The 14,165-nt window shown below is 43.3% G+C and overlaps 1 protein-coding gene across 1 annotated transcript in view; it reads left to right on the top strand.

The window, feature by feature from the left end:
- TBX15 (T-box transcription factor 15) overlaps positions 1 to 14,165 on the top strand; it is an 88,756-nt gene that overhangs the window by 67,491 nt on the left and 7,100 nt on the right. Inside the window, exon 7 of the mRNA XM_021548885.3 lies at positions 5,072 to 5,169. Within this exon, the coding sequence (XP_021404560.2) occupies positions 5,072 to 5,169 (98 nt within the window). The remainder of the gene's footprint in view (positions 1 to 5,071; positions 5,170 to 14,165) is intronic.

The following is a 14,165-nucleotide window of genomic DNA, read 5'->3' as shown; positions in this document are numbered from 1 at the left end:
CCCTCGTGAGTCTGTAATCTCATTAGGATTACTGGTCAAAAACCAATTGTGATACTCTGCAACTTCCCACATCCTTCCTACAGCTTGTCAACTGCAGTGCCTCAGACTGTGGCTGGAGAAAGTCCCGCTGAAAATGTGGGTCTCCTTTGCAAAAGAAATCGGGTAATTTGAAGAAGGGCCATTTGTGAATCGGGCAAATGAGTAGTACATGTTCAAGAAGTTTTATGTATAAGGTCTTAAAAGAAAAAAAAAAGGTGTGGCAGCAGCAAGAGACAGAGCATTCTGAGGCAGCTCCAGGACATCCTATTCCAGAGACATTGGATACTAAGCCATGGTTAGAGTTTGCCAGAAAATGATGGAGGAAAGAACTCCCAGGGAAAAAGCAGTGCATGGTGGAAGAAAAGAAACTCTTAAGCCACTTCTTTCCTAGGACATTTCCTTTCTGCTTTATGTTGAGGCTCTTCCATTAAATGGAGATGTATTTTTTCCTCCATTTATTTATTGCTATTGTTTCACTGTTGTCTCCTGCTGCAGAATTGTGGAAGTGACTGTTTTTAAACTGGTTTCCATTTTGGAACTTTCATTGTTTTGGATCTTCCATCAGCTTGCAGCCTGCCCCTTTATTTCCTTATGACTGTTGTCTCCCTTCATCAGTGCAAGAGACTGCTAAAACCCTGCTGCTCTGGGGATACCCATGATGTGACTGACTGTATCCAATCTTTTCCCAGATCCTTTGTTGGATCTCTTTCAGTTATTTTCACGAGTCTCTCTCCAGACCCTGCTGCCTTAGTCTTTGAGCTGGGAGAAGGAGCACTGAGGTGTTTCAGAGGGAAGGATGGAAACAGCTCAGCAGCTTGCTAATGTTAGCAGTCTTTGAGCATTCAAACCATGTTAAGTAATGAGGGTCAGGAATCTAACCATGAGCCTTGTTGGATTGCAGAGGTAGCCTGTGTTTGAAGGTCAGTCCTAGTTCCTGTTAGAGATTCCCTCTGTCTGATTTTTGAGTCTTCTTCACTTTTTGCAGAAACACATAAAGTATCTGTAGAAATTCAACAGGAGAAGTTCCTGATGTTGAAAGAGAAGTTTCCAGGTGGTGAAAGGATACCCACATAATGTATGAATAAGCCAGGTTATTACTTATTTGCTTTCCTGAACTTCAAGAGATTGAGAAACCAGTTTTTGACATATGGAGCTCAGTTGGCCAAATGTTTGGGTAGTGAGGGTGCAGATTTAATGCCACAAAGGTTATTTTTAGAGACTGGATAAAGTTCATCTGACAGTGGGATGCTTGCAGGAGCTCCTTATCCAGGAGGAAGCCAGAAGGGAAAACTAGTCAGGAAACTCAACAGGGTGATGGAAAAAAAGCCCCTAGGCTGAAGGAAAAACCAGCACTATCAGATGTGGCCAGCTGAGGTGAATAAAAGTTGTTTGTTTGGAAATACTCTTTGAGCTTTGTCTAGGATAAGAGAGCCAGGAGGACACTTGGAGCAAATAGTTTGGCTACCCCAGCAAACAATGAAATGATGGCTTGAATCCTATGTGCAGTGGGAATGGCAAGATCAGCCATATGGGATGGATTATGGAGGTGCACAGATAGCTCGTTTCATTTTTCAGACAATGGAACTGTTTCATTTATTGCCTATTATTAAAACTTTATAGCACTAAAAATAAAAGAATGAATGAAAAAGAGAGAGCAAATTTTGGATACCTTTTAAAGGACTGACCTTATTAAAAAAATGCTGGCAGTGAGACCTCTTCTGATAATTTTTTTTTTTACTTCTTTCATAAAGATGGTGTGAGAGGGAAGGGTTTATGGCCTGATAGATATTTTGAAGTTAATTTTTCAGTGCAGTTCCTTGGAAGAGAAAGTAGATGACACATGGATAATGTTCAGCACACTTGGTATCAGCAACCCTCAGCAAAGGCCCTCCAAATTTCCTGGCATTTCAGAAACACTGAAAACAATTATTTTCTTGTCAACATTTATTATTGTCCCAAAATGTCCCTTCATTGGCCAGATGGGGATCCTTTTCCTTGTTGGGGGTGGAAGGCACACACAGAATGTCACTCCAGTATTTCTGCTGACTAGGAGAGCACATCAGTGTCATAAACTGCTGTAGGAGAGATGGTTATTAGAGTTGACAGGGATTAAATTTCTTGATTCTCACCTCATCACCTCAATATTTTCTTTCAAAAATAAGACTACATCACAGACAGAAGAAAGGCTGGGGCTAGGGTTGTAAAATCAGTACACAAAGGTGGTGTGCCTTCTCACCCAGAACTGTTTTTAGCATGACTGCATGGTTTTCCTCTGCAAGGCTCCATACATAGTGTGGTACATGCCTAGCAGGTTAGCACACAAACCTGCTGTCTCATAGATCTTGTGTGACACCTGGAAGAATGTGGAAATTCGGTAAGGAGTTCTTTTGCTTAGAAGCTATTTCAAAAACACCCACAATATTTTTTCTGCATGAAGAAAAAGAGCCTCAAAACCCAGAAATCAACTATTAAAAAAAAAAATAAACCCACAAACTAATGGGGTAAAAAAGGTAGGTCTAGTACATAGAGACTTAAATCTGTGTGTAAAAGTGGACATAAGTTTGAGCTCTGTCACCCACATGCTCAGAGATGACGTTTTATACACATGTTTAACACGTGCAAACTTGTGGGGAGTAAAGGACTCACATTTGGGGCAGGAAGAACCAGCTGTGGAGTTTGACATTCATTCTTTGGGTGACACCACGTTGCCCTCAGCATTGCAGGGCAAGGCCACACAGCAGTCACAGTGTGGAAAGGGAAGGGTGACGGGAGCTGTGTTCACAGCAAGGGAGCTGTTGTAGAGCTGCTCCCCTGGAGCAGGAGGAGGCAGGTCCCTGTTGGTGTTGGAATCTTTCCTTCCTTTGACATACAGGGCAGGAATATAGCAACTTTACAAGCTGCTCTGACACTCACAGTACTGCCATTTACCCTCTATCAGCTCACAGACACAGTCAAGGCCAACCTTTGAAAGAATATATTATTCCCAATTTACTGTTTTATTTCTTCTTTTTATTATGTCCTGGATATTTTCTTTTTTTCATTTTCTTTTAGAAGTAGCAATTATATGGTTCCTTTGAGAATTGTATTGATATAGGGAAAAGTGTTAGATGGAGAGCTAGAAACTTTGAATCGTGAATGAATTGCTGAGCTGATAATGGTGTAGGCTGCAGGGAGAGGCAGGGGTAACAGCTTTAATCTGCTTTTAGTGTCTCCATGAGCCACCTTCCATTAGGGACTGGATTTCACTGGAAGGGATTGTGAGAGCTGGAAGCCCAGTGCTGGTGCAGAGTGGGGTCGTGTACCTGGGGATCTATGACTGAGCCAGACTGTGTGTTTGCTCACAGTAAGTTGGCCTCCCTGCTTCCCCACACAGTCCTGTGGCAGACACAGAGCAGCTGGAGTAGCACAGCTGGAACTTTCAGTCTGCATTTCTGATACATTACGTGGTTCTAATCATCAGGGCAGGTCCTTTCAGCAGCAGGTCTGGCTGCATTGCAACTTGCTCAGGGCATTTTATGCCCCCTGGATATACAGTACCAGAAAGTCTTCCCTCAGTCTTTGGGCTGGGGATCATTTCATGAGGCTGCAAAAAAGGTACCATTCTCTTCCTGGCTGTGTCTGTCAAGGAGCAGATGGAGTCTGAACATGTGTGACTTTCACACACAGGGAGCAGAGGAAATCCTGGGGGTGGTACCGGTAGTCAAAGGTCAAAGTCAAAGCTTTTACACAGAGCCCAGCTTAGCTGATGGGCTCAAATTCTGCCCTGCCTTGTTGCCTCTGAGCTCCATGAGCTGGCAGAGGCCACTGTATTAACCAAATAGTTTTGTTGTAATGTGCTCAGCACTAGTGTGAGACTGCTATGCAGAGATGTCTTCTGTTTCTACTTCTAACAGCTTAGCAGCTAATAAACACCATGCAACAACCTCTCTTCTAAACTTCCTCTTAAAATACAGAGTTTGGTTTGCCAACTCCAATGTATTTAAAGCATCCAAGCTTCCGGGGAGACTTTGGAAAGTTAACTGAGTGAGTGGAGGCATGTGCAGAAAGACATTTTCAGAAGGAAAAGGCAGCTCCAGTGTCAGCTCAACATCTGATGAGCGGCTCTGGGGATGTTGTGCCTTGTGCATTGAAAGGGGATATGTTCCTGCATTTGATGAAGAATCTCTACTGGTATTCAGTCAGTGCAAGGGCTGTAACCTACTGTAGGAAAACATTCTGGGGAAGGTGAGGAATGGGGAACAGAGTGGTGTACATCTTCCACTGAGGAGAACTTTTACTGAGAAGGAACTCCAGTGGGTTTGATAACACACCTATGTCCTCACCGAGCTTGTAGCACTAAGAGACTTCCAGGAGAGCTAGGAGTTTGTGGTGACAACAAGAACAAATCTGAGACCCCAGCCCTTCAAGAAGAAAAAATTCTGATTCCGTTTTTGGCTTTTTCTCTTTGATAAGTCTTTATGGTGAGTTAGGGACCCAAAGCAGATATATCAGTGACCTTTGAGAAAGAGCATCTTATGCATTTCTAGTTAAAGTTCAAAACCAAGAAAATTCCCTTTTTGATGGCTTCTCGTAGCACTTCGGAACATTGTCCAGAACTGTGAAGTTGCAGGGAAAAGCAATTCACAAAATCTCTCTGATTCCACAGTCTGAATCCCAGGTCTTTATTTGCCTGACAGCTTTCATCCAAAAAGTGTGCAGGGCCATTCAATGATAAACTGAGTATGCCTTAAGGAGCTGACAGTTGTGAGTCCCCTGGAAAGCAGACAGAAGGCTTGAGATTCTTGCTAGAAAGGAAAAAGGCATTTAGAGACTGTTAGGAACTTTTGAAATCCTGGGCTGGGGAAATTTCATTTTGCTCTCGTGGTCAGCACCTGTGCAGGAAGACTCATTTGAGGAATTCACAGATGCCAAGGTGGCCTTTCAGTGGCTGCTGACAGCCTGCCAAGCAAGGTCAGAGCCTTCTTTCCTCAGTGCCTGTATCCCCAGCTGGTTGACATTCTTATTCACTCCTTCTTTTCTTTCCTTTGCACAGGACGGGGCTGGAGGCCATCATGGAGACCTACGCCTTTTGGAGGCCCCCCGTGCGCACTCTCACCTTTGAAGATTTCACTACCATGCAGAAGCAGCAAGGTGAGTGAACAAAGAAATGGCAAGAAAAAGATTGCTCTTTCTCCTATAGAAAGAGCAGGAGAAGAGGGCATAAAAGCAGCAGTGCACTTTGCTGTGTGTCCAGCGACTGGAATGTCACACACATTGTTGAGGTCTTGGCTAAAGTGAGAGGACATAGAGCAGAGTGAGGGATGGAAACATTGGACAGGCTGTGCCTTATGAGGTGTGATGGAATCACTTGGGTTCCCTGATCTCCTAAGAGCTAGAAGGAGGAGCAGGCAGGATTGTAGGGTTGGGCAAACCAGCCCAAGTACACAGCATGAATTAAATGTGAAGAGAGCAGAGAGACTGGGGAAATGCTCAATAATGTCAGACACGGTTTTCTCCATTTACAGTTTACATTTGCCACTTGTATGCAAACACAAGGGGAAGCAGTGGGGTGGGGGCAGGATTTGCCCTCTGAAAGTTTTAGGAAACCAAGAATGTGTCTCCCTTTGGGGTCATGCTACCTTGATTTCAAAACACAGTGGCCTTGCTAGACACACTTTGTGCTAGTAAGAATCTGTGAGGAATTATTGGATAGGCCAAGTGTTCATGCTGTGTCTTTTCATAGCTCCTGCCCTTTACATATCTCATTAGTTAAGTAGGGCTTTCATCTCTAGTTTCAGGCCATGTTTCTATTTTGCTTTTTGCAGAGGTAGGTCTTTCCCATTCACTTTAGTGCAGCTATTTCTAGTTAAAAACAGTGATAACTGAGAAAGAGATATCAAGGCAGCAGCCTGATACTTTTTTTTTATTCCAACAAACATGCAAGAAAAGAAACAATTCAAAATGGTGTTCAAATGTGACACTAGCAAAGCTAAGCAATCAAAACCAAATGCCTTCCCTGTGTAGCAAATTCTCCAGCCTCTCACATTCAAGCTTGATATCACCCCCAAAACCTCTCCCCAGATCTTAAATCCACCTAGGGATGGATGATGTGTTCTCCTCCAGATGCAGGGAAGAAGCAGTGGCTACTGGGGTTGCCCATCACCAAGGCAGAATCAGAAGAGCAGAGGAATCAGCAGAGGAATCTCTTCTTGCTTGTTGACTGTCCCCCATGCCAGTTCCACATGCAACACCCCAGGGCCCAGGTCACCTGCTAAATAATTTTTCTGATGGCACAGCACAGAAGTAGGACAGAGCACACTCCAGTCAGCTCTGTTAGGCTTCCCATGCATGGTCTTTGCCTGACCACCCAACTCTTCTTGAATGGCACAGCATGGGCCTGGAGGGATTCCCACAAGCTCCGGGACTTGTGTCAAGGAGCACTTGGGGTGGGGCACATGGTCAGAGATGGGTTAAAGCAAGGATTTAGAAATGTTTTCATCGCCCACCTAAATGGAAACATAACAACCTCTCCTCCTGGTCACAGTCCCTGAAGCAGCCTCTCTCCAGTGTCTCAGCCCCTGCTTGGGCTCGCCTGCCTCCCTCCCCTCAGTTATCAGATAACATCCTAGTGGCAAGTCCAACTATTGCTTACGTGGTAAGGTAATATTAGGAAAGGAAAATATTTAATGTATTTTTAGCTTGTTATAATATAGTTTGGCAGCTAAAAAGCCAGAAAGCAAGCCAGTACCCTGTAACCAGCAGGCCCTGTGCAGACCACCACCACTGCACCAGAGGCAATAAAGCCTAGGGCAGCCCTTAACTGAAGATGTGTTCACAGGTTGATCTCAAAACATAACAACTTGTTACAAAGGGGTTTTTGATCTCTGCATTTAGCTATGTGAAACAATAAATCAGAAATATTCCAACCCTCATAGTGCTCATCTCTCCAGAAACTGCTGTAACGAGCTGTTCCTTGGTCTCAAAAATAGGTGCAAAGCTAAGGTACAAACATGCTCTATTTTAATTTCTGACTGCTGGGACAACCCCCTAAGTCAAGGACAAACATGCTGGTATGGAATCCTTAGAATTGCTGACAGAAAGAGCAAAATATGCTGAGGTAGCTTTAAGACACATGTGATTCCTCCCTCCAAATGTAAGACAGCCAGGCTATATCGTGCCCACACCTCTTCATCTCCTTGCCTTCAAGCACATGAACTGGGTGACAGGTGAGTAAATCACTGCTGTTTAAGAGCTGACATCAGCATAAGCTATTGAACTTCAGATCCTCTGAGACAATATGTTGATGTGACTTGCCCCAGAGTTTCCTCTTCTCCCCCATCTGGAGCTTCAGTGCTCTGACCTGCATGGTGTCATCTCATACACTTATATATTTATGAATTACAAACTTTCAGTTTTTTTTTTTTTAAACAAACTGGTATTTTAATTCCAGATCCCACTGGTTTCATCAAAGCTGGGTGGATATGTGACATTTCTGAATAAACATTTGAGGAAATGCAAACCTTCCTTTTATCCCCTGAAATGTTTGTTGGGAAGTTGCATAGGGGCTACGGAAAACTTTGGGACTAGATGTGTGCACTGAAGGTAAAGAGGAGTGAGTTCTTACTGCAGAGAGACAAGATGAGGGCAGCAAGGGTGCCCACATGCCTAGAACTGACGAGGAGCAAGCCGTGATTGTCCAGCCTGTGAAGAGAGAGAGAATAGCTAAAACTACTAAAATAAGATACTGTCTGTGGTGTTAGGAAAAAATACAGTAAGTTCCAGTTACATTAAGTTTAAGGATGTGCTATAACAGTTTCCCTGTAGAAACTGTGGAATTCAGTTTTGATTTTCTAGAGACAGATCCATCCTACTGTAATAGGAAAAATGACACTTTTTGGGACAAAAACATAGGGCATCAGCAGCATAAATATGGTGTCTTCCTTGCTTTCAAGCTAAATTTTCCTGTGCTACCTGACTTTTCCAAGATAGTTTTGCCTAACAAATCCAATTGAATTATCTGGCCAGGTTAGAGATTTGAGTGATAAAAATAACTGTATAAATGTGAACAATTTTTTTGAGAGCATTTAATTTACTGACACACATGCCAGTTTCAAAAAGCTAGCGTGTATTCTGAAATGAGGAGCTGACTGATCTCAAAGCTGAGAAAAACTACAGATATGCCCTCCAGTAAAGACTATCCTAGTACTACCATGCAGAGACTGGTTCCAGCACTATCTTATCTAGAGCTAAAAAAAATTAGTGCAGTTCCTAAGAGGTACAAATCACAAAAATACTGAAAAATGGTCAGTAGTGATGGGGTCAGAGGAAGCAAGGGCAATAGAGATTGCTTGGTAACCTGCAAGCATGCAAACGTGCTTCATTCAAGAGACTAAGTTTTCTGCTCTAATTAGATGTTTATCCCTTTTTGTGGGGTGTTAAGAGCTAAGGACAAATTTCCCCTCATCCACCTTCTTCATAAATTTAATTGTTTTACAGCTTTTTATCTCCCCCTTCTGTGCCTCTCCAAGTGAATAGCACCAATCGTTTAATTTATCTTTTAGTGGGAACTTTTCCAGATTCTTAATCGTTTCTTTAAACACAAGTCTGCACAGAGTATTCCAGACACATCCATGTTATACAATTATCTAAAGATATTACCATTTTTTCCATATTATCCTTTCTGCCATTTGACCTACATCCTAGTGCTTTGCTCATTTGTTTGGCCCAAGCTTTATGTGGAGCAAGGGACACACCAAAATCGATACTTGGGCTGGTTGCAGCTGTTTTATGCAGGGATTGAATAACTTTCTAATCTGCACAATGATGGGTTTCAGCTGCCGTGCAAACTGGAAGATTTGCTGTTGCACCCAGTTGCAGATGCTGAATCTTGTGGTCCATGAGCTTTAATTGCACGTGTTACATTGGAGGACAGCACATCAGCAGGTCCCTGCAGGTCTGTGACTTGAGTGGTCACCATGCTGTCCTACCAAGTGAAAGAACAATACTGCTTCTCTTAGTGAAATCCCCTGGCTTGAGAACAAATCCTCTCTTTTGGAGCACATAATCCAAAAGTATCTGCAGCTTCACAAGAGTGAACACCATGCTGGACACAATCACAGCAGATCTGCAGCCAGTTTTGAAAGAAAGAAGTCCCTCCTGAGAAAAACCTTTGCACAGAATGTTCCAAAAATGGCAATCCAGGAGCAGCTGACCTTCTGGGGAATAGTATCACTCACACTGCAGTCTACTTACTGCTGGTGAGAAAGGGGGCTTGGGGTTATTGAATACATATGGCAGTGAGACGTGCGGAAAGCCAAGAATCTATTAAAGCCTTTAATTGGAATATATTTTCAAAATTTGGATTGAACCTCATCCAGATTTTCATTATTAAAAATTTGTGGCTCAGTTTCTTGATTTTAAAAGGGAACATTAAAAAAAAATAGGGAGAGGAAAAAAGAAAATCAGAGTTCCAGTAAGTCTGCATTATGTCACTAAGTGTAAAAAGAGCTATTGCTGGCTCATTTGTGATATCCAGTTTCCCACAGGATTTTGTGATGAGCAGATCACTATCAGAGACTCGAAGTTTTGCAAGGACATAGAGACTAAAAAGGCACTGGGGCAATATTAGAAGAGTGATCAGTATTTAATCCTTCTTACAAAAGCTGATGACTTATCAAGAGATGAAATCAAAGGTACCCTGGCAGGTGGTAGGAAGAAGTGCCTCCTAAGCAGAATTTCAGAACCAATGTGAGAGTCACACGATGTGATCTTTCACTAGGCTTGCAGCACATAAAAATTCACTTCGTCATTAAGTTACTGTTTTGATACATGAATAACAAATCCGCAAGAGTCAAACATCTTAAACTTGACTGGTCAGCTCTCAAGGCAGCTTTCCTTCCAAATGGGCTCTTTTCTTGAATAAGTGCTTTTGCCAGGGACTCCACCAAAGGGTAGATGCAGTAGACTCAACCCCTTCTCCATCAGCTTGAGCATCTGCACTGATCTTGGACTGGAGGTATAGAGTAGAGAGTCTTAGGGAGGCTGCAAAATGGCATTAATGGTTCTTGAGATCAGTATTGGAAATTATCTACAAGGCTAGTGTAGGAAAGAGGGGCGTGTTCCTTGCTGTTGAGAGAGCTGGTGCTATCTCTGGAGCAGCATGCATGTACAAACTGATTGAGCACAGGTCCCACTGTCTCCTTCTGTGGAGGGAATATCTTGACCCTGAAGTCTTGTGTCAAAACAAGGATACGCACAAAAGGCTCTCTCTGCTCAGCATGGAAGAGATTCAAATGTCTCATTTACTGCTGGAAAGGAACAATGTTTTCTTGTAGTAACGACGTTTCCAGACAGACCCTAAGTCTTCATGGGCTATCAGCAGATGTGAGACAGATACCCCGAGCTGAGGTGTTGCTGCTTTTCCAGCTTCTCTGTCTGTAAACATTACCCTTTCTGGGCAGGCATCACCTCTGTCTTGCCAAAGTTTGTCTGTACTGTCTGTAACTTATTTAGTATAATACTCTTCCCCCATGGGGGTGGTGCTCAGAGAGCTGCCCTGATTGCACTCATATGAAAACAAAATCCTGAATACACAAATGTATACTGGTGTCAAGTGGAAGGAAGACTGAGCCTTCCAGAACTTCATCTGAAGGCATCACAGATGCCTGGAGGCAGAAAGAAGTAAATAACTGTTAGGATCCTTTTGGCTTCATCTGAGATTCTAGATCCCAAAAATAGTGTCTCCCAAAAGGAGGAGCTGCTTACACCAAGGGAAGTTGCCTCCCAAAGGCAGCCATCAATTCTATCAGCAGTGCCACCAGAATAATCTGGATTCTGGTTCCCTTTTGAAATAAATTGTAAACAGTCTAGGCTATTGGCGGAGGTCAGACAGCTGGGTGTGGACTCAATTATCTGCTTGATTCTTTTGACCTTGAAGAGGAGATTTTAAACAGAGTGGTTGTTGCCAGAATTATTGGGATCAAGCGCTGATTTCTGCTACATACTTCAAACGGCTTATAGATTGCCTCATTTAAACAAAGCACCGGGGAAAACACTGTTCCAGCTTCTTCTAGATTGAGCTGCAGACAGTATTCCTTTAGACAAGGGACATTTTTGGTGCTCCACTGGAAAATTAAAATGCCTTCCCAGATGTGACACAAGAAGCTGAAAGTCAAAGTCTGGGCCACTTCCTGATGACCTGAAGGAGCCTGAAGTGCTCTCTTACTTCAGAGAGGTGCTCACCCTGAGTTCCAGTGGCTGAAGCCTAAATCTCTGTTATCTGGTGAGTGGTGATCAGATTTCACGTGATTTACTAGAGGTGGGCAATGATACTTTGAAGATTTGAACAGTTTCCTAAGAGTAGCACATAATTCTCTTATGAATAGAAAATTACATGTTCCTTGAACTTGTCACAGTACATGGATGTTTTTCCTCAGCTGTCTTGGTGCTCTGGGTGTGGATGAGAATGAAAATCATATCTCCTGAATTGTACTCTTTGTCCACATTAGAAAAAAAAGGTTGGTTTTTGCCATTAGATCTTGAAAGTATTTTTTATTGGAGGATGACTGAGGCAAGTTTTATCTCTAACTTTCTGACTGCTCAGTTTGCCTTGAAGAAATTTGTAAGATGCAATGGGAAGTAAAGTATTATTCTGAGTTGTTCTAGATCTTCCATTAATTCAAATTATCCTTGTCATTTGAAGCAAACTTATTTAAAAAGTCCTTCTCTATAATTTGCTAGCCTTAACCAAAATTTCCTTTCATTCCTCACTTTTGCGCCATACAGTACATACTTTCCCACTTAAATCTATTGCTGTAATTATCTGTTTTTTTATGTGCTCTGTGAGCTGTATCCCAAAGAACTACAAAGCACTCTTTATGTTTCCTCTACAACCCAGCAACTTGGCACGCAATAGGTTTTGAGTCTCATTTGGGCCTTTTAAAGATTTTACCAGCGGATTCATAATTTGATAATTGGCCAAGGGCTCTAGAGAGAAAAAAGGCAGCTACACTCTGTGAAGACAGAAATGGCTCTCATTTCCATGAAAGTGGGAAGTTTTCATTCCTAAAAATAGGGAAGGAGTGTAAAGAGTGTCCAGCATGTCACAGACCAGGTGGCCCTTCCCTTTCTTATTGAGAAGACAATGAAAAGGCATCAAAGCCATTTAGTTTTCCAAGCTGGTGAAGAGGGAACTCAGAGAGGTAGTAATGGTGATGAAGAATCTTTCAGTCCTTCTGAAGGTTTTAGGTTAGAATTTTGGAAAGCTAGGATTGGGAGCAGAGACCTTGGGCTGCCAGTTATACTTGCAAGGAAAAAGTTGTCATGATAGGTGAGAGCAGGAGTGACACCTGATATTGTGGCATTTAGATGTCTGAAGGCATCAAGCAGGACTGAGGCATGTGCTGCTTGAAGCAGAAATGGATCCAGGTTTGTGCTCCAAAAGGACACGAGATCAGATAGTTACAGTGGCACACTCTGGCCTCATAATCTGTCTGTCAGACCACCTGGCAATCTGCACAAACTGCCCCTCCTGACCTCATTACTGCCTTAAATTCCCATCCTTGGGCAATTAACAAATTTAATTTTTGTTCTTGGACAGCAGAGAGTAAATGTCATATGCCATACTTAGTGTGCATGTGTGTGGAGGTGCACAGAATGGTAGTGGGATTTACCTTGTTGTTCAAATTTGTTTTCCTGCATGCATGCCATTACATTTATTTACTGTTGTATCTGAGGATAGGACACTGCAAAACACTAATAAGAGTTGCTCTTTCCTGTGCTTTAGAAAGACCCTGTACATATGTATGCAAGACTGTAGAGTCCTCACAAAAACCAGACCTTTCAGAAACAACTTGGAGTACATCTGCATGGGCAGGCTCCTCTGTGCTCCTTGCTGGCCAGACACATGCCAGCTCCTGGCCAGCTCCATTTGGAAAGCAGGAGAGTTGCATTATCATGGATTTGTGCCCAAGTGAATATAAACTACCTCTCAGAAGGGCTTATTTACTCAAGCTAAGTGCCAGGAGGAGAGTTGCGAGCCAGGTGAATGACTAGTGGCCACAGTCCCTTTTTTCTGCACCCCCAGGTGCATTTGGATACATGCCTATCATATGATGAAGATGCCAATATCTTGGGCAGGTGTCAGAAGAGGGACTGTGGCTCCTCCAGGAGGTGGATAGGTGAGGTTGTGCACCTGTCAATCCAAGCATCAGCTCCTTTTCACATACGGAGGTAGAAGGAGATGGCCTGGCTGAGACTGTGGGCTGGACACTGTCCTGTAGGCTCTGTACAGCCTGCAGACTGTGGGCTGACCATGCTGACCCCATGGTTTGGGTCTGGCCACAGGCTAAACTCACTTGTAGGTGGGAGTGGGCTAAGCTCTTGCAGTCAAAGAATAACTTTGTGCTGCCTGACCCATCAAAACGTAAAATCTTAAGACAAACCACTTTGTTGTTCCCGTCCTCGTCAGAAAGTAGAGCACAAACTCTGAGGACACGCAGCCACATCTATTTGCGATGTGACAGTGAATACCAGGTCAACCCTGTGTGAGACCAGCCACACTGAGAACTGCAGGCTGTGACCAAGTTGCCCAAACTTCTCTAAAGCTCTTGTCTGTCTGGTGAGACTCTGCCATTGCACAGGGTGTGGCATTCATGTTCAGGTATGTTGTGCTGACGGCAGCTCTGCACTGAGCAAGGACTTCAAGGACCAAGAGGTTTGTGTGGAGGCACTGCAGGTGATGGTAATGTCCAATGCCTGGAAACATTAGCAAGGAAAATATGCTGCAGTGGAATCCAAAGCTTGATTTATGTGCACCTTTCAGATAAAGGAGGTTGGGATAAGTTGAGGGTCGAGTGAATAGTATGGTGTCATTTGTAAGAGAGATCCCAGAAAATTTTCCATGCACAATTGCTTCAGACTCCCTTGGCACTGACACTTTCCCCACTATCTTGCTGTTGCCAGAAAGCTCCTTTGGCAAATGCTGGCTGCTGGCAGATGCATTTTCCATCTACACTGCAGTGTTAGAAGTTCTCTACGTGACCTGCCTTCTGTGGAAGAGGTCCCTGCAGCATTTCAGATGCCCTGGCATGCTGAATGTTTCCAGAATATTCCAACCCCTCATTTTAAGGCACATCATACCTATGGAC

Source organism: Lonchura striata, chromosome 2, assembly GCF_046129695.1.
Source record: "Lonchura striata isolate bLonStr1 chromosome 2, bLonStr1.mat, whole genome shotgun sequence".
Lineage (NCBI taxonomy): Eukaryota > Metazoa > Chordata > Aves > Passeriformes > Estrildidae > Lonchura > Lonchura striata.
The sequence above is the reverse complement of the archived record's forward strand: the minus strand, read 5'-3'. Positions and strand labels throughout refer to the sequence as shown.